The sequence below is a fragment of the Rhinopithecus bieti genome, unplaced genomic scaffold (assembly GCF_001698545.2).
Source record: "Rhinopithecus bieti isolate Rb0 unplaced genomic scaffold, ASM169854v2 scaffold_83126, whole genome shotgun sequence".
Lineage (NCBI taxonomy): Eukaryota > Metazoa > Chordata > Mammalia > Primates > Cercopithecidae > Rhinopithecus > Rhinopithecus bieti.
The window spans coordinates 407,954-429,443 of NW_016830431.1; the positions used below are offsets into that span (position 1 = coordinate 407,954).

Below are 21,490 nucleotides of genomic sequence, written 5' to 3' on the forward strand. Positions count from 1 at the left end.
GTCTCACTCTGTTGCCCCGGCTCAGTGCAGTGGCACAGTCACGATCATGGCTTACTGCAGTGTTGATCTTCCCAGGCTCAGGTGATCTTCCCACCTCAGCCTCCTGAGTAGCTGGGACTACAGGAGTGTGCCACCATGCTCATCTAGTTTTTTATTTTTATTTTAAATTTATTTTATTATTATTTTTTGAGATGGAGTCTCACTCTGTTACCCAGGCTGGAGTGCAGTGGCGTGATCTCGGCTCACTGTAACCTCCACTTCCCAGGTTCAAGCAATTCTCCTGCCTCAGCCTCCTGAGTAGCTGGGATTATAGGCATGTGCCACCACACCTGGCTAATTTTTGTGTTTTTAGTAGAGACGGAATTTCACCATGTTTGCCAGGTTTGGTCTCATACTCCTGACCTCTAGCAATTTGCCCATCTTGGCCTCCCAAAGTGCTGGGATTACAGGTGTGAGCCACTGCGCCTGGCCTATGTAGTATATCTTTTTATCCTTTTACTTTCTAGCTATTTGTGTTCTTTAGTCTAAACTATATCTCTTGTAGATGTATAGTTAGAGCATGTTTTTAAATTCATTTTCCCAATTAACCCTGTTCTGCCTGCTACAGTGGCTGTCAGGTTACTTGTTTTCACCATGAGTGTGGGCTGTCGGTTTTCAAGGCTGCCCCAAAGCTGGAGAGAGGGCATGGAAACGCACCGCACTGCTCCTGTTTCTACAGCGATTCATCCATTTTTCATGAATAAATGCTTTCTGCATTGCTATAAATCTTTGATTAATTTCCAAAGTTTAAAAAGTTGATTTCACCAATTTGGGTAGTTTTCTTATTGCTTTCATAGAGGAGAGAAATTTGAGAGATTTTACTCTGTCATTTTGCTTGTATCTTTCTGGAATTTATTTTTGTATGTGGTGAAAAAGGGATTTAACCTTTTTTTTCTACATGAATAATCAGCTTCACAGCACAGTTATTAGATACATTCTACTTTCCCACTAAATTAATATGGCATTTTGTTGGTTATGTTTCCTTATATCCTTGGATATCTGTGAACTTGCTTTCATTTTATCCTGTACGCTTGTCAAAAGGAAGTAATTCATTGTCATCCTAGCCAAGTGCTAGCTATGTGAACTTGAACAAGTTACTTCATCTCCCTGAACTTTTGTCTCTTTATCTGCAGAATAGTGATGAAAATCTCATAGGGTTGTTGAAAAGATGAAATTTGAAAATACTTATCAAGGCTAGGCCCAGTGGTTCACACCTGTAATCCCAGAGCTTTGAATGGCTGAGGTGGAAAGATGGCTTGAGGCCAGGAATTCGAGGCCAGCTTTGGCAACATAGCAGACCTTGTCTCAACAAAAAATAAAAAATAAATTAAAAAAAATGTTTTGGACTGGATTTCATTCTGTCACCCAGGCTGGAGTGTGGCCATATGAACATAGCTCACTGCAGCCTTGAACTCCTGAGCTCAAGTGATCCTCTTGCCTCAGCCTTGTGAGTACCTGGGACTACAGGCATACTCTACCATGCCTGGATAATTTTATTTTATTTTATTTATTTTGTTTTTGAGACAGGGTCTTGCTCTGTCACCCCATCTGGAGTGCAGTGGCATGAACATGGCTCACTACAGCGTCAACCTCCTGGGCTCAAGTGATTCTCCGGCCTCAGCCTCCTGTGTAGCTGGGACAACAGGCCTGCACTACTGCGCCCAGCTAATTTTTAAATTTTTTGTAGAGACAAGGTCTTCCTGTGTTGCCTAGGCTGGTATCAAACTCCTGGGCTCAAGTAATCTTCCCACCTCGGCCTGCTGAGGTACTGGTGTGAGCCACTGCACCCAACCAAAAAATTAAATTTAAAAAAATGTAGAAAGGAAAATACTTATCAAGTACTTTGTTTGGACTTGGTACATAGGAGGTTCTCAAATATTTTAATTTCATATTGATATTTATAAAGACTTTTTACAGTAAATGTAAATATTTTTACATTTAAAATGGTGAATTTTCAATAATAATTGTATTTTAATTCTATAATTACAGTCTTGGATTATATCAATGGAGTGATAAAGTAGTTCGGAAAGTGGAGAGATTATGGGATATTCGAGATAATAAGATAGTTCGTCACACTGTGTATCTCCTGGTAACACCTCGTGTCGTTGTAAGTATTACCAAACTTCACGTCTCATGAGCCATCTGTTCTTTTCCTTTACTGTGGTCCTTCCTTTACTCATCATTATTGTTTAAGAACTTATAATATTTTAGAGCCTATAGTAGGCAAAGTCATATAAAGGCTGTGCAATAAAGCTATGGGCCACGAGAAATCTGAGGAAATGGAAACTTGTCAATGGTTCTCATGGCTCCTATCCCACCCAGTGCTTTAGGCCAGTGCCTTCTCTGTTGTGATGCCTCTTAGGATCACTGGTACTATTTCTATAATGACTGATCATTTTCTTTGGTGTCTGTATTAGTCAAGGTTCTCCAGAGAAACAGAACCAATAGGATGTTTGTATATATCATATATGTATACACAGAGAAAGAATATGAGAGAGGAGGGGAGGAAGAGATTTCTTTTTTTCTTTTTTTTTTTTGAGACAGGGTCTCACTCTGTCACCCAGGCTGGAGTGTAGTGGTTTCGGCTCACTGCAACCTCTGTCTCCTGTGCCAAAGTGATCCTCCAACTTCTGCCTCCCGAGTGGTTGAGACTACAGGCACGCACCACCATGCGCAGCTAATTTTGTTTATTTTTTTTGTAGTGATGAGGTCTCACTATGTTGCCCAGGCTGGTCTCGATCTCCTGGGCTCAAGTAGTCCTCCTGCCTCAGCCTCCCAAAGTGCTGGGATTATAGGCATGAGTCACCACACTTGGCCAAGAGATGACTTTCAAGGATTTGGCTCACATGACTGTGGAAGCTTGGTGAGTTCAAATCTGATGGGATAGGCCAGCAGGCTGGAGACTCAGGGGAGAGTTGCCCTTGGAGTCCAAAGGCACAATGACTTCTTGTTCAGGCGAGGTGGGTCTTTGTTCTCCTCCGACCTTCGCCTGGTTGGATGAGGCCTACCCACATTATGGAAGGTGATGTTTTCTTCAGATTCCACTGATTGCAATGTTACTCTCATTCAAGAAAACACCTTCACAGAAACATCCAGAATATCTGGGCCAAATATTTGGGTACCATGGCTATTCTCCTTTCCCCTTTTCCTTGACTTTGTACAGCTCTGTGACTTACAAAGTTTTGCACTACTCTTGGGCTATTTCCCATCTCTGGAAATCTCTAACTAAAGGACAGATAGAACCCAGTGAGCAAGGTTTTATTCTACTGAGCAACTTTTTTTTTTTTTTGAGACAGTTTCCCTCTTGTCACCCAGGCTGGAGTGCAGTGGCACGAGCTCAGCTCACTGCAACCTCTGCCTCCTGGGTTCAAGTGATTCTCCTGCCTCAGCCTCCTGAGTAGCTGGAATTACAGGCGCCTGCCACTATGCCTGGCTAATTTTGTATTTTAGTAGAGACGGGGTTTTACCATGTTGGTCAGGGTGAGACCCTGTCTCAAAAAAAAAAAAAAAAAGGAAATTTCGTCCTCCCCTCATCTCATATTCATTCTTTCTCTGCATTCTATTGATTCTGTTTCTCTGGAGAACCTTGACTAATACAGACTCCAAATGATCAGTCATTATAGAAATAGTACCACTAATCCTAAGATGTATCACAACAGAGGGAGCACTGATGACCTCAGGTGATCTGTCCGCCTCAGCCTCCTGAAGTGCTGGGATTACAGGTGTGAGTCACTGTGCCTGGCCAGAATAGATTTTTTGAACAGTTAGAAGTGACAAACCTTTAGTTAGACTAAGAAGATGCAAATAACATAAGAAGTGGAAGAAGAGACGTTACAGCTGAAACCACAGAAACACAAAGGATCATGAGAGACTATTATAAACAATTATATACCAACAAACTGTATAACCTAGAATAAATGAACAAATTCCTAGACAAATACAACTTACGAAGACTGAATCATGAAGAAATAAAAAATCTGAACAGACCAATAATGAGTAATGAGATTGAATCAGTAATAAAAGTCTGCCATCAAAGAGAAGCCCAGGACCAAGTTCACTGCTGAATTTCACCAAATGTTTAAAGAAGAACTAATAATCAAGTCCTTCTCAAACTTTTCCAAAAAATTGAGAAGGAGGGATTACTTCCAGACTCTTTTTACCGGGACAGCAATACTCTAATAACAAATTTAGACAAGGCCGTAAGAAAAGAAAATTACAGGCTAATATTCTTGATGAGCATAAGTACAAAAATTTTGCAACAAGATACTAACAAGCTGAATTCTACAACACGTTAAATAGGTCGTCCATCATGATCGAGTGAAATTTATCCCCAGCATGCAAGGATGGCTGAACATAGCAAATCAGTAACTGACAGAATGAAGGACAAAAACCATATGATCATCTCAATAGATGCAAAAAAATCATTTCACAAAATTCAGCATCTTTTTATGATTAAAAACTAACCAAAGTAGGTCCAAAAGGAAGGTACCTCAGCACAATAAAGGCCATATAAGAGACACCCACAACAAACCTTATACTTATTAGTGAAAAATGGAAAGCCTTTCCTCCAAGATCTGGAACACTCTTACCACTTCTACATAGTATTGGAAGTCATTGCAAGAGCAGTCAGGCCATAGAAATAAATAAAAGGCATCCAAATAGGACTGGAAGAAGTGAAATAGTTGCTGTTTGCTGATGATGTGATCTTATATATAGAAGACCCTAGAGACTCCATCAAAAAATTGTGAGGATTAATAAATACAGTTAAAGTTGCAGGATACAAAATCAACACACAAAAATTAGTAGTTTTCTAATTACTAACAGAAAACTACCTGAAAAAGAAATCAAGAAAACAATCTCATTTACCATAGCTACCCCCCCCCCAAAAAAAACCAGAATTCTTAGGAATAAATTTAACCAGGGAAGTAAAAGACTTGTACACTGAAAACTAGATGAAATAAATTGACACAATAAATATAAAGGTATCCTGTGTTCATGGAGTAGAATTAGTATTGTTAAAATGTCCATGCTACCCAAAACAGTCTACAGGTTCAGCGCTATCCCTATCAAAATTCCAATGTCATTTTTCACAGAAGTAGAAAAAAACTCCTCAAATTCATATGGAACCACAAAAACACCAAAAGAAAAAAAAAAAAAAATAACCAAAGCAATCGTGAGCAAAAAGAACAAAGCTGTTCAGGCGGTGTGATGCCTCCAGCTTTGCAGTATTTCAGACTGTACTGCAAAGGAATGGCAATTAAAATGTTATGGTTCTGGCATAAAAATAGGCACATTGATGAATGGAACAGAATACGTTATGATTATTGACTTGATTATGATTAACCAATTATAGTTAATTGATGTTTAATAAAGGTGCTAAGAATATACAATGGGAAAAAGTCTCTTCAATAAATGGTGTAGGGAAAACTGGATATCCATATGCAGAAAAATGAAATTTGACCTTTATCTCACACCATATACAAAAAACAACTCCAAATGTATTAAATAAACTTAAGACCAGAAACTGTAAAACTAGTGGAAGAAAACATAAGGGGACGACTACATGACATTGGTTTGGGCAATGAGTTTTTGGATTGGACTCTAAAAGTACAGGCAACAAAAATAAAAGTGGACAAATGGAATTACATCAAACCAAGAAGCGTCTGCACGGCAAAGGAAACAGAAGTGTGAAGAGACAACCTAGAAATGGAGAGAAAATATTTGCAAGCCATACATTAGAAAAGGCGTTCATATATAAGAAATGCAAACAACTGTGTAAGAATAGCCCATTTAAACAATGGGCCAAGGATGTGAATAGACATTTCTCAAAAGAAGACATGCAAATTGTGAGCAGGTACATGAAAAAATGCCCAACATTACTAATCCTTAGGGAAATGAAAGTTAAAAGCACAATGAGATGTCATTTTATGCCTGTCAAATGACTGTTATCAAAAAGACAAAAGAGGACTCGCTTTGGCAGCACAAAAACTAAAATTGGAATGATACAGAGAAGATTAGCATGGCCACAGTGCAAGGATGACATGCAAATTCATGAAGTATTCCATGTTTTAAAAAGAAAAGAAAAGAAACAAAAGATAAGAAGTGTTGGTGAGAATGTGGAGATAGTATAAATTAGTACAGCCATTACGGAAAACTGGAAGTTCTTCAAAAAACTAAAAATAGAATTACCATATGATCCAACAATCCTTGTTCCATATTTATACAAAAGATTTGAAACCAGTTTGTCGAAGAGATGTTTGCACTCCTGTGTTCAGTGCAGCACTATTTACAGTAGCCCCATTACGGAATCAGCCTAAGTGTCCATCAGCAGATGAATGGCTAAAGAAAGTGTGTTATATACAATTGACCCTTGAACAACATAGGTTGGAACTGCTGAGGTCCACTTATTTGTGGACTTTCTGCCACCTCTGCCACCCCTTAGACAGCAGGACCAACCCCTCCTCTTCATCCTCCTCAACGTGAAGACGAGGATGAAAACCTTTATGAGGACCGACTCCACTTAATGAATAGTGAATATGTTCATTTTATTTTCTCTAGCTTTATTGTAAGAATACAGTACATAATACATAAAATATACAATATATGTGTGAATTGACTGTGCAGTTATTGGTGAGGCTTCTAGTCCACAGAAGGCTATTAATAGTTAAGTTATGGAGAAATCAAGTTATACAGATATCGGCAGACTGCACAGGAAGTTGACACCACTAACACAATGTATTCAGCCTTAAAAAGGCGGGAAATTTTGTCATTTGTAACAACATGGGTGAAACTGAAGAACATGGTGCTAAAAAAGGAACAGAAAGACAAATACCTAATGTTTTCACATTTCACATGTGACATCTAAAACTATTGAACTCCGAAGCAGAGGGTAGTGGTTATGGAGGCTGGGGTGGGGAAAGTGGTGATGGCCAAAGGGTGCAAAATCACAGACGGGAGTAACACTTTTTTTTTTCTTTTTTTTTGAGATCTATTGCACAGCGTAGTGAATATGGTTAATAATAGTGTATTGCACAGTTTTAAATTACTGAGAGTAAATTTAAAATGTTCTCACAAAAAATAAGTATTTGAAATGATGGCTGTATTAGCTCGACGTAATTATTTCAATTGTATTCATAAATCATAACATCACTCTGTACTCCATAAATATATAGTTATAACTTGTCAATTTAAAATAAAATAAAAAATTTTAAATTGTTATTGACATGAGTTACAACTGTCAATCATCCTAGTCTATAACATTTTTTAACTATATGGTACAAAAGTGAAAATCTTCAGAGAGAAGAAAAGATGCTAAAAGAAGTAGTAATTTCCTAGCAAAGAAGAGTGTGACTGCATCAAAGTATTTAATTATATTAAAAACCATATTTTAAAAAGAAATTCTCTTTTCTCAATGAAGTAAGTCTTTAATGTTAACTTATTATATTCATGTGATGAAAAGGTTGCCACTATCTTACAGTGCTTTTGTACCATATTTGTTTCTGATTTTTTTCTGGGTCTTAGGAGGAAGCACGAAAACATTTTGATTGTCCAGTTCTGGAAGGAATGGAGCTTGAAAATCAAGGTGGTATGGGTACTGAGCTCAACCATTGGGAAAAAAGGTTATTAGAGGTCAGTTTGTTTTAAAATTTTACTAGACTTTATTTAATGAAAATAATTCATAATTATGGTAAAAGTTATTCAAACAGGTTATAAACTGAAAAATGTTTAGGTCCCTTTACCCCTTCAGCTCTCCAGATGCACTTTCCAGATATAATCACTCTTTACATTTTTTGTATATACTTTCATAAATGTTATGTATGTATGTGCAAACACACGCAGAATTGTTTATTTTTTAATGGGTTCATTAAAAGTTCATTTAATGCAACTTTTTCACTTTTTCCAAGGCACTATAGGTGCGGTGCTTCTGCTATAATGCGATGTATGCTTTCCTGAAAACCTTTTCTTCAAAATTGGACATGAAAATAACAAGACTTGTAGGAAAAACAAGTAAACAGATCAATAACAGCAACAAATAAGTCATGTAGAACTCTGAGCTCAGTTTTAAAAAGACATTAGATTTTCAATAAATGAAGTCCTGTATCTACTCTAGTATTTTTTTTATTAAAATTTTTATATTTTTTAGAGACAGGGCCTCACTGTGTCATCCAGACTGGAGTGCTGCAGCTGTTCACATGCATGATCATAGCACACTACAGCCTCGAACTCTTTTGGGTTCAAGCCGTCCTCCTGCCTCAGCCTCCCAAGTAGCCGGGACCACAGGCACACACCACTGCACCCAGCCTGCTCTAGTCTGTGTCTCTCTCTCTCTTTCTCTCTTCCTTCCTTCCTTCCCTCCTCCTCCCTCCCCCTCCTCCCTCCCTCCCCTCCTTCCTTCCTTCCTTCCTTCCTTCCTTCCTTCCTTCCTTCCTTCTCCTTTCTTTCCTTTTCCTTTTCTTTTTCCTTTCTTTCCTTTCTTCTCTTTCTTTCTGTCTTACTTCACTTGCCCAGGCTAGAGTACAGTGGCATGATTTCCGTTGACTGCAGCCTCAACCTCCTGGGCTCAAATGGTTCTCCCACCTCAGCCTCCTGGGTAGCTAGAAATACAGGCATGTGCCACCACACCCAGCTGATTTTCTTTTTGTACTTTCAGTAGAGATGCTTTCACCATGTTGCCCAGGCTTAACTCAAACTCATGGACTCAAGCAGTTCACCCGCCTCAGCGGCCCGAAGTGTGGGGTTACAGGCGTGCACCTCCGCGCCTGGCTACTCTAGCATTTCTTTACCTTCAGCATCAGCAGTAATAATAACCCATGGTAGCTGCATGGGGGATTGTAAATCTGAGTATTGAGGACGGGGTAAAATGTACATAGACTTGTGAGAACCATACAGTAAACATTTGCATGCAGAGTCGCTGGCTACACCGAGCAACACATTGTACACAGTACAGCATTTTTGTGTTGCTGTGTTTGGCTCTCTTAGTATACTTTGTATTTAGGCTTCATCACAAAATAGTCACATGCAGGTAAAATCAATGAACCAACGTGATTCCATGTTATACTGATGCCATTCCCTTATTTACTAATTTCACATGAGCTCATTCACACTGCGGAAACACATACTTTCACAGAATAAACTGTATTCTTGGATCTACTCATTTTTTCTATCTGAATGTAGCATAACGGTTCTGTGTTAATGAACAACTATGGTTTAAATTTTGTATTTTAGAAAATGTAATGAGCAACTTATTTATATCTGTGATACCCAGGATGGGGTTTCAGTTGGTGTTTTTAGATTCAACTAAGCAGTCAAACCCACAGGACCTAATCAAGCCGTGTTGAGAAAAGATTCCCTTAGAGAAGGATATTGGAAGGAACACACGGCCCGCCAGCACGGCAGAGCCAGGCGTTCCTCTTGTGCTCCACATGGCAGTGGAGGGGCTGTCATCTGTGCCTCTCCCCGTCCCCGTGCAGCTCCAGACCACAATAGACAGATGGGAGGACCAGCCTGGCTGAGAAAGATCATGTCCAAATAAGAACCAGTATCTTTTTATTTTTAGAGATCTGCTTAAATAGATAGTTGCAGCTTATATACATCATGCCTAAAGTTAATAAAATTATGGAAGGAATGAAATGAATGCTTGTCATTACTGTCAAAGTAACAATGATGGAAACTTATGGAAGACACATATATTTATTCCTTCCATGGGAAGTTTGGCTTTTTTTTTTCCTTAAGAAATTTTCTCAAGTGACTCCCTTAAGAAAGCTGTAGATTGGCCAGAAATGAAAGTTTGTGCCTTTCAGCAGAAGCTCTGAGAGTAGTAATTACATTAACTTCTCTCAAACCAATTTTGTGTCCTTGAACTATTTTTTTTTTTTTTGAAGCATGGTATCACAGTACTTGAGATGGCCATCTGGTGTGCAATGGAAAGATTTAAAGAATACTCAGAAGTGTCCAAAGATGAAATAAGCTCTGTCAGAGGCAGTGAAGTCCTCATCATTAGGTGACCTCCTGATAGGAATTGTATGATATGAATTAAAATATTGGGTAGATGGTAGAGCTTGATGATGTTTTAGACCTTTCAAGGAAGTCCGTTTACCCCGTGACTCTGTCACACTTGCTTTCATGTTAGCACGTTTCTGTGATCACAGAGTTGAAGGTTATGAAAACATTTTCAGTGTAATTCAGACAGCTGTTCTCCCTGACCCCAAATTATCTGTGCATTTGCCTCATTCACCCACTTTGCTTTACCTGGAGAGTGTACTATTTCTGTAGTATTTCTGTTTCCACATAGATTTATCTTCATTCATCACAGAGTTTTTTTTTTTTTTTTTTTTTTTGAGACGGAGTCTCGCTCTGTCGTCCGGGCTGGAGTGCAGTGGCCGGATCTCAGCTCACTGCAAGCTCCGCCTCCCGGGTTTACACCATTCTCCTGCCTCAGCCTCCCGAGTAGCTGGGACTACAGGCGCCCGCCACCTCGCCCGGCTAGTTTTTTGTATTTTTTAGTAGAGACGGGGTTTCACCGTGTTAGCCAGGATGGTCTTGATCTCCTGACCTCGTGATCCGCCCGTCTCGGCCTCCCAAAGTGCTGGGATTACAGGCTTGAGCCACCGCGCCCGGCCCAGAAAGTAGATTTCACTTCGAGGTTCAGTCTAGTCATTTTAAAGGTTTATGTATTTCACCGCTTTTAAATGAATGTCTTGTCAGCCTCTCACAGCTGAAACATTTTAAATATATATGTCAGAGGAATTACAGAAAGTATTAGGAGTTGCAGAGAATCTCATTTTCCAGTTAAACTCTGTTGGTGATTTTCAGAATGAAGCGATGACTGGTTCTCACACTCAGAATCGAGTACTCTCTCGGATCACTCTGGCATTAATGGAGGACACTGGGTAAGACAGCTGTGACAATAGGATATGAATTGTTTATTAAAATGAAATTAATACTGAGCTCATAGCTTAAGAAAATGCTGACATTTTATGCTGAAGCAAAATATACTTATTAATTATTTGAATCTTGTACAGTTAGCTGTCCCTTATTCATACCAACTCCATTCATTCATTCAATAAATACTTCTGTTGGTTGTTTTAAAATAGGGTCTCACTCCTGTTGCGCAGGGTGGAGTGCAGTGGCAGTCTGGACTCACTAAACCTGTACTTCCCGGGCTCAAGCACTCCTCCCACCTCAGCTTCCTGAGTAGCTGGGACTACAGGCACGTGCCACTGTGCCTGGCTAATTTTTTGTATTTTAAATAGAGATGGGGCTTTGTCATGTTGCCCAGGTTGTTCACAAACTTCTGGGCTCAAATGATCCACCCACCTTGACTTCTCCCAAAGTGCTGGGATTACAGGCCTTGAGCCACCTCACCTGGCCACAATAAATGTTTGAGGCTCCGAGACATAGTAATAATTAGGACAAAATCCCTGATATTATTTGTTTTCGAATCAGCAGAGGCTGAGCCAATATCAAGGAAAGACTAAATAATTTTTAAATTACTTTTTTTTTTTTTTTTTTAATAAAACAGTAGAACTTTCAGGTGAAGCCATGAAATACTGTTTAGTTTATTTTTTTAAGTAGAGACAAGGTCTCACTATATTGCCCAGGCTGGTCCCAAACTCCTGGGCTCAAGCAAGCCTCCTGCCTTGGCCTCCCAAAGTGCTGGGATTACAGGAATGAGCCACCATGCCTGGCAGAAATACTGTTTTTAAATGAAATCTTTTATACAAGCCCTACATATCAAAAAAAATTAAAGCTGCTTTAGTAGAAGCGTTGTTACCTCTTACTCTTTCTAAGACAGTCTGAGAGAAAATTAGAAAATTGAATCAAATTTGAACATTAATGGCAGAGGTGCCATTAAAACCATGAAAATTGTTGACACTATCTTCACTGTTGAGAGGTCAAAGAGGTGTAAGGATTTAAACATATAGAGGTTTTTTTTTTTTTTAGACGGAGTCTTGCTCTGTCACCCAGGCTGGAGTGCAGTGATGTGATCTTGGCTCACTACAACCTCCACCTCTCAGGGTCAAGTGGTTCTCCTGCCTCAGCCTCCTGAGTAGCTGGGACTACAGGTGTGCATTACCACACCCGGCTAATTTTTATATTTTTAATATAGATGGGGTTTCACCATGTTGGCCAGGCTGGTCTGGAACTCCTGACCTCGGGTGATCCACCCACAGTGCTGGGATTATAGGCATGAGCCGCCGTGCCCAGCATATCTCATTGAGTTTTATGAGACTTAAATGAGTTAATATTGTAAAGCCCTTTTGTACAGTGCTTGGCACACTGTAAGTGCCAACTAAGTATGAGCATTATATAAAAAACCGAGCTAAAGACTCATGAAACAAGACTTACTCTTGCTACCTCAGTGCAGTCCTTTATCGTATTGAGTTTTTAAAGAGAGAGAAAGAAATGTTAATCAAGATCTGCTAAGTGGATTTCACAACTCACTAATATTACTCAGAAACCCCTGTTTCTAAAGCCCCCTCTACTGCCTCACTAGTGCTCATTCTTCTGAGTTTAGCTAAAGTTGCTTCCTCAGAAAACCTTTCCAAATTCTTCATACTAACTTAGGTTTTTCTGTTCCCTGTTAGCATCATATACTTCTCCTTTGGAATACTTATCACACTTCAAATGTTTTGTTTTAATATCTGTCTTCCCTACTAGATCATGATCTTCATGAAAGCAGTTTCTGTTTATGTGTTTACTACTGTAGCCTTCATTTAACAAAGTGCCTACCATGTGACAAATGCTTAATAACTGTTGACTGTTAATACGGAAAGAGCTGCAAAGAAACGGTTATCAAGAGGGTCTCATGATGTGTAGCTGGAGTGCCCACCTGGTGATGGAATAACAGCGCTGATAGGATATTCTGCACTCACCAACATGCACCTTCATAAAGGAGTCTACTTACTCTACACTTTATTCATAGGGCTAAGGGCTTCTGAGCCTGAGCACCTGCTAAATTAGTGGACAGCACTAGGGGCACTGTCACTGTCCAGACAGTTTGACCCTGCTGTGACACCAAGGTAGCTGGGAATGTAACTCACATTGTAGTTGCAGAAGTTGCAGGCATTTTGGCGTTGGAGCGCTGCGACTCCTTCAGTTTCTGAGTGAGAGCTTTGTTCTTTGACAGGAGAGAAGTTTTGGAAGATGCTACATTACATATTTGTTTGATTTTGTATTAAGGTGATATAAATGGAGAGGATAATTCTTATCTCCCCAACTTTTGAGCCTATTTTTTAAAATATTATTGTTTTTTATTACATTTTTTATTATAGAGATGGGGTTTCACCACGTTGCCCAGGCTGGTCTCAAACTCCTGAGCTAAAGTGATCCGCCCACCTTGGCCTCACTAAGGGCTGGGATTACAGGTGTGAGCCACTGCACCCAGCCCTGAGCCTATGTTTTTATTTACTGTTTTGATAATGCTAAAGGAACAAAATATAATACATACAGGTAAGAGACTATTTTGTATAATTTTATAATTTTGCAAGCTAATCTTATCTCTAAAATAAATACAAACTAAAACAAACTGATTGCCTTCAATTAAATTTGTCTGGAAACTCAGTCAGTACTTTCTTTTTTCTGTTGTTAGAACTTTTTCTTTTGAGACAAGGTCTCACTCAATTTCCCGGGCTGGAGTGCCGTGGCATGATCCTGGGTGGAGGCGATCCTGCCACCTCAGCCTCCCAGGTAGCTGAGACTGTAAGTACACACCACCGCACACCTGGCTAACTTTTTGTATTTTTAGTAGAGACAGGGTCTCACCATGTTGGCCAGGCTGGTCTCGAACTCCCAACCTGAAATGATCCAACCACCTCAGCCTCCCAAAGTCCTGGAGTTACAAGTGTGAGTCACCGCGCCCAGCTAGGACATTTAAAAAGTATTGGACGTAGGCTGGGCACAGTGGCTCACACCTGTAATCCCAGCACTTTGGGAGGCCGAGGTGGGTGGATCACCTGAGGTCAGGAGTTCAAGACCAGTGTGGCAAACATGGTGAAACCCTGTCTTTACTAAAAATGCAAAAATTAGCCAGACATGGTGGCGGGCGCCTGTAGTCCCAGCTACTCAGGAGGCGGAGGCAGGAGAATCACCTGAACCCAAGAGGCAGAGCTTCCGGCAAGCCGGGATCGTGCCACTGCACTCCAGCCTGGGTGACAGAGCAAGACCGTGTCTCAAAGTAAAATAAAGTGAAACTTACAATAGAAACGTGTTTAGTTTTGTTATGTAAACATGTAAAAGTGTTTAATACCTCATCATAAGCCTGGTTATTGGATCCCTGTGTAGCAGTCCCTGCTCTGTAAGAACCATCACTTATAGTGATGGCCTCCAGAATCTTTCTCAAGGTCCGAAGGTGCTCGCTGTTGAGATTCTCAATTGTTGTGCTAGAGTTGGTTTTTAAAAGGACAGCAATAAAAGTTGCTTTGTTTTTTATTCCACAGCTGGTATAAAGCAAATTACAGCATGGCTGAGAAATTAGACTGGGGCCGAGGAATGGGCTGTGACTTTGTCAGGAAGAGCTGTAAATTCTGGATTGATCAGCAGAGACAAAAGTAAGAATGCATTTCCTCACAGTGTCATTGATTACACAGTTCCTTTCTGATTTTATGCTTTATCCCAAGCCTAAAATGCTGTTTTCAAAATGTAGTCTGAGCAGTTCAATTTTACAATATATAGAAAACCACCTGTAGATGGTTGGTAATAAGATTGTAAGAAGTAGCTAAGTATTGTTTTTAATCATATACTAAGGAGATCCACAGTGAGGGGCCCAGAGCCATGAACATTTCTGTTCAGCTTATTATAACTCATAAATATATATATTTTACAAACCTTTTGTTTCCTCTGTCATTTGTGGTGTTTTCTTCAGAGAATGCACCTGTAAGTATAGATGCAAATATTGATTCAGTATCAAAAAAAGGCACTTTTGAATAGGAATTTCCAAATCCAGATGTGTATCATAATCACCTAGCAAGCTTTTAAAAAATACAGAGTAAGTTTGACATCTATCTGTATATCATCTGTACATATATCATACATACATACAATACAGATATATATCAGACATATATACAATACAGACATATATCAGACATATATACAATACAGACATATATACAATACAGACATATACATATATACAATACATACACATATATTCAATAAGACATATATCAGACATATATACAATACAGACATGTATCAGACATATACAATACAGACATGTATCAGACATATATACAATACAGACATATAATATATACAATACAGACATATACATATATTCAATAAGACATATATCAGACATATATACAATACACACATGTATCAGACATATATACAATACAGTTGTTCTTTGGTAACCATGGAGGATTGCTTCCAGGACTCCACAGATAACAAAATCCATGGATGCTTACATAAAAGTTCCTTATATAAAATGGAATAGTATTTGCATATAACCTGTGTATGTCCTCATGTATACTTTAAATTACCTCTAGGTTATTTATAATACATAATACAATATAAATGCTATGGGAATAGTTGTTATACTGTATTGTTTAGGGAAAAATGACAAGGAAAAAAGTGCCCATGTTCAGTATAGGTGCAAGCATCCTTTTTTCCCTGAATTTTTCTTTTCTTTTTTTTTCTTTTGAGACAAGAGTCTCACTCTGTTGCCCAGGCTGGAGTGCAGTGGCGCAATCTCAGCTCACTGCCACCTCTGCCTACCAGGTTCAAGCGATTCTCGTGCCTCAGCCTCCTGAATAGCTGTGATTATAGGCGTGCACCACCACTCCTGGCTAATTTTTGTATTTTTAGTAGAGACAGGATTTTGTCGTGTTGGCCAGGCTGGCTCACGCCTGTAATCCCAGCGCTTTGGGTGGCCGAGCCGGGTGGGTCACTTGAGGTCAGGAGTTCAAGACCAGCCTGGCCAACATGGTGAAACCGCATCTCTACTAAAAATATAAAAATTAGCCAGGCGTGGTGGCGGTCGCCTGTAACCCCAGCTACTCAGGAGGCTGAGGCAGGGAACAGCTTGAGGCAGAGGTTGCAGTAAGCCGAGATCGCACCATTGTACTCCAGCCTAAGTGACAAAGTGAGGCTCTATCTCAAAAAAGACAAAACAACAACAACAACAAAAATGCTATGTGAATGAATTCATATTGTATGTGAACTTTTGAGCATGGCTTTTTTTACTCAGCATAATCCTCTGGAAATTCATCCAGGTTGTTGTATATATCAATAATTTGACTTTTTGTGGCTGGTGAATATTTCACAGTGTGATATACCACAGTTGGTTTAAACATTCACACTTTGAAGGACATCTGGATTGTTTCCAGTTTTGGGCTATTATGAATGAAGTTGCTGTGAACATCTATGTACAGGTTTGTGTGTGAACATACATCTTTATTTTTCCAGAAAAAGTGCCAGGAATGCAGTTGCTGGCTCATTAAGTAATTGCAGGTTTAGTTTTGTAAGAAACTGCTAAACTTTTAAATTCCTAGCAGTGACGTGTAAGTTTCTCCACATGTTTGCCAGCATTTGGCGTTGTCACAATTTTTTGTTTAATCGATTCTGATAGGAGTGTAGTGATATTTTATTTTGGTTTTAATTTGTGTTTCCCTAATGTCTAATGATGTTGAACCTCTTTTCATGTGCTTACTCGCTAATTATATATCCTCTTTGGCAAACTGTCTCATCTTTTTTTTTTTTTTGAGGCGGAGTTTCGCTCTGTTGCCCAGGCTGGAGTGCAGTGGCACGATCTTGGCTCACTGTAACCTCTGCCTCCCGGGTTCAAGCGATTCTTCTGCCTCAGCCTCCAGAGTAACTGGGACTACAGGCACATGCCACTATGTCCGGCTAATTTTTGTATTTTTAGTAGAGATGGGGTTTTACCATGTTGGCCAGGCTGGTCTCGAACTCCTGACCTCGTGATCCACCCGCCTCAGCCTCTGAAAGTGCTAGGATTACAGGCGTGAGCCACCACACCCAGCCTCTTCATCTCTTAAGCCAATTTTCTGATTGGATTGTTTTTTACTGTTGAGTTTTGAGAGTTCTTCATGTATTCTGGGTAGTAGTCCTTTGTCAGATATGTGGTTTGCAAATATTTTCTCCCAGTTCATAGCTTGTCTTTTTATCCTTTTAACAGGGGCTTTTGTAGGGCAAATGGTTTTAGTTTTGACGAAGTCCAGAATATCAGTTTGTCCTCTTATTGTGTCTTTGACGTCAAGTCTAAGATGTCTTTGCCAAGCTCTAGATCTCGAAAGTTTTCTTATGTTTTTTTTCAAAAGTTTTATAGTTTTACACTTTACATTTAAGTCCATGATTCATTTGAGTTAAGTTTTGTATAAGGTGGGAGACTTAGATCAAGGTTTGTTTCTTTGTGTACAGATGGGCAATTGCTTTAGCACCATTTGTTGGAAAGGCTGTCTTTCCTTCATGGAATTGCTTTCGTGCCTTTGGCAGAAACAATCAGTTGGGTGTATTTGTGGTGATCTGTTTGTGTTTCTGGGTTTTCCGTTCTGTTCCAGTGATCTCCGTGTCTGTGCCTCCACCAGTAACACACAGCCCTTAATTACTGTAATTATTTAGTAAGTCTTGAAATTGGGTAGACTGATTCTTTCCACTTTATTTTAAAATTGTTCTGGCTGTTTTGGTTCCTTTGCATTTCCATATACATTTTACAATAATCTTGTCTGTATCTGCCAAAAAACTTGCAGGGATTTTGCTAGGAGCTGCATTAACCCTGTGTGTCAATTTGAGGAGAATTGACATTTTTACTGTGTTGAGTTTTCCAATCCATAAACATGCGAGAAAACATTCAGTCTTTCATTATTAAATATAATGTTAGCTGCAGATTTTTATGCATGTTCTTTATACGTGTTTTTATACATGTTCTTTATCTTTTATACATGTTTTATACATGTTGAGAAAGTAGCTCTCTATTCCTATGTGTCTGAGAGCTTTAATCATGAATGGATATTGCCTTCTGTCAAATCCTTTTTCTGCTTTAGTTGATATGCATAATCATGTGATTTTTTTCGCCTGTTAATATGGTGGATTTCATTGGTTGATTTTCAAATATTAAATCACCTTTGCATTCCTGGAGTAAACCCCACTTGGTCATGGCATATAGTTATTTCTATATGTTGCTGAATTCTATGGACTATTATTTTGTTGTGGATTTTTGTTTCTGTATTTGTGATGTATACAGATCTGGAGTTTTCTCTTTTTTCCCCATTTATTTTACCTTTAATTAATCAGTATGGCTCTCAGAACAATTATATTGTGTCAGTTAAGCTTGATCTTTTTCAAATCTGACACATTTTGAAAAACAGATATATCCTTCCAGTAAGAGAGATTTAAAAAATAATAGAAGAAGAAAAGTTATGAAATACATAATAATTATTACTAAATGAGCAAATAATGGGCTCCCCTGTCATACTTAATATTGGCTTAATTTAAATTATTATTTATGGCCAGACATGGTGGCTCACGCTTATAATCCTAGCACTTTAGGAGGCTGAGGCAGGCTGATTGCTTGAGCCCAGGAGTTCAAGACTAGCCTGGACAATATGGCGAAAGCCCATCTCTACAAAAATGTACAAAAATGAGGTGGGTGTGGTGGCACATGCCTGTAGTCCCAGCTACTCAGGAGGCTGAAGCAGGAGGATCACTTGAGCCTGGAAGCTCGAGGCTGCAGTGAGCTATGACTACACCACAGCATTTCATCCTGGGCAGCAGAGTAAGACCCCATCTCTAAATAAATAAATACATGATTTATGTAATACTCTGAAGTAATAAATCCTAGGATATAATGAGGTGTTTATCATGCTTTATTTTTATTTTGATTTAGTTCAAAATATTTTTCTCTTTCTTTTAATTCAAAACTCTTGTGTCACTTCAAGTTCAACATATTTTTAACTTTCTCTTAAGATTTCTTCTTTGACCACTGTATTATTTAAAAGTGCTTTAATTTCCAGCTATTTTGAGATGTTCCAGCTATCTTTCTGTTATTGATTTCTAGTTTAATTCCATTATTGTAAGAAAGCAAACCTTTTTCCTCAGCCTTTCGAGTAACTGGGACTACAGGCGCACACCACCACACCTAGCTAAATTTTTATATTTTTGTAGAGACAGGGTTTCACTGTATTGCTCAGGCGAGTCTTGAACTCCTGGGCTCTAGCAATCTGCCCACCTCGGCCTCCCAAAGTGCTGGGATTACAGTTGTGAGCCACTGTGCCTGGCCTATTTTTCTGTTCTTAATCTCGATTTTTGAGCTTATTGATTGGAGATATTTCCTGTTTCTAATGTAGCTGTTTGTTGCTATACATTTTCCTCTCAGCATGTCTTTAGCTTTGTCTCACAAATTTCAATGTATTTTTATTTTCATTCAGTTCAATGTATTTTTAAAAATTTTTCTTTGAGATTCTTCGTTGACCCATGGATTATTTAGAAGTGTTGTTTAGTATACAAGTATTTGGAAATTTTTCTGTTATTTTTTGTTGTTGAATTGTAGTTGGAGAATATATGCTGCATGATTTGAGTTATTTTAAATTTGTTCAGGTTTGTTTTATGGCCCAAGATATGGTCTTATCTTGTTATTATTTTTTTATTTTTTTAATTTTTTGGAGATGGAGTTTCACTCTGCCACCCAGGCTGGAGTGCAGTGGTACGATCTTGGCTCACTGCAGCCTCTGGTGCTGAGTTCAAGTTCTTCTCCTGCCTCAGCCTTCCAAGTAGCTGGGACTACCAGCGGCCGCCACCACGCCTGGCTAATTTTTTGTATTTTTAGTAGAGACGGGGTTTCATCCTGTTTACCAGGCAGGTCTTAAACTCCTGACCTCAGCTGATCCACCTGCCTTGGCTTCTTCCCAAAGTGTTGGGATTACAGGCGTGAGCCACCATGCCCGGCCAATCTTATACACGTTTCATGGGCACTTGAAAAGAATGTACATTCTGACACTGGGTAGAGTGTCGTGTAAATGTCAGTTACATCCTGTTGGTTGATGGTGTTAAGTCCTTCTTGACGTTGGGTGGAGTGTCGTGTAAATGTCAGTTACATCCTGTTGGTTGATGGTGTTAAGTCCTTCTTGACGTTGGGTGGAGTGTCGTGTCAGTTACATCCTGTTGGTTGATGGTGTTAAGTCCTTCTTGACGTTGGGTGGAGTGTCGTGTAAATGTCAGTTACATCCTGTTGGTTGATGGTGTTAAGTCCTTCTATATCCTTGCTGATTTCCTGCCTAGTTGGTCTATCAGTTGTTGAGAGAATTCACCACCACGTCAGTCTTTGAGTCCTGAAGTCCTTGACTAGTGTGACTTCTCTCTACCCTTCAGAGTCGTCTTTTATTTCTTTAATTTACAGTGACTGGGTTTTTAGTTGTACTTAGAGGGAGGAATAGGGAAAAGCCTATCTAGTCCATCTTCCAGGAATTAGAAGTGGTACTTATATTTCTCTTTTTATATTTAAAAAAATTTCCCCTGGTGGGTCAGGTATGGTGTGGTGGCTCACACCTGTAATCCCAGCACTTTGGGAAGAGGGAAGATTGCTTGAGCCCCGGAGTTTGAGACCAGCCTAGGCGACATGACCCTATCTCTACAAAGTAAAAAAATTAGCCTGGCATGGTGGCATGGCCCTGTAGTCCCAGCTCCTTGGGGGCTGTGGTGTGAGGATCCCTTGAGCCCAGGAGGTCACAACTGTGGTGAGCTGTGATCATGCCACTGCAATCCAGTGTGGGTGACAGCAAGACCTTGTTACAAAAAAAAAAAAAAGAAAAGAAAATGTATTCTCATCTTTTCTTACCTGTGTTAGGTCATAAAGCAATTTAAATCACTTGTAGTTTCTACTAAGGAGCCTGACCTCTGGGTTGTAACCCTAATGTGAAGATAATAGGCAGTAGCCGGAAGCACCGGCAGCCACTCTGAGGACAGCTTGTTAACCCTGCACTACAGCCTGATCTGCCAGTTAGGGGTTCTCAAATTTTGCTGCTTATGAAAATCATCTAGAGAACTTGAAAATCTCTGCATACCCAGGTTACAAATTAAATCATGACTGTGCTAAGAGCCAGGCACTAGCATTGTGTGAGTTTGTTTTACTAAATTGCCGAGTGATCTTACTGTGTAATGGAGTTTGGGAACCACTGTCCCGGTGTGTTGGGGAAGTCTGTAATTCACACTGCAGCGGCAGGAGCTCAGGGAGGTTTTTGTTTATTTTTCTGTTAACAGTTGCAACTCTGTTTATTCCCCTTTTGATCCCAATTATAGCATCACCTAAGACCAGAAACAGAAGGGACTTCTACTTCTTTATTCTTAAAAACCAAAGCCGTGGGGCCCCTGAATTCTCTTCTATCCTTTGATTCATAAGCCAGTGCCAGCAAGGCTTTTTTTTTAAAGTCCAAATAGTAAATGTTTTAGGTTGTGAGGGTTGTTACGATCTGTGTCACAACCACTTACTGTTATG

The 21,490-nt window shown here is 39.5% G+C and overlaps 1 protein-coding gene across 1 annotated transcript in view; it reads left to right on the forward strand.

Annotated features, from left to right (window-relative positions):
- The window catches only part of LMLN (leishmanolysin like peptidase), a 42,327-nt gene extending 27,712 nt beyond the window's left edge, over nt 1-14,615 (forward strand). The window contains exons 9-12 of the mRNA XM_017865485.1: nt 2,029-2,146; nt 7,561-7,668; nt 10,852-10,928; nt 14,478-14,615. Of these exons, the coding sequence (XP_017720974.1) occupies nt 2,029-2,146; nt 7,561-7,668; nt 10,852-10,928; nt 14,478-14,592 (418 nt within the window). The 3' untranslated portion in view covers nt 14,593-14,615. The remainder of the gene's footprint in view (nt 1-2,028; nt 2,147-7,560; nt 7,669-10,851; nt 10,929-14,477) is intronic.
- The last annotated feature ends 6,875 nt before the right edge of the window (nt 14,616-21,490 follow it).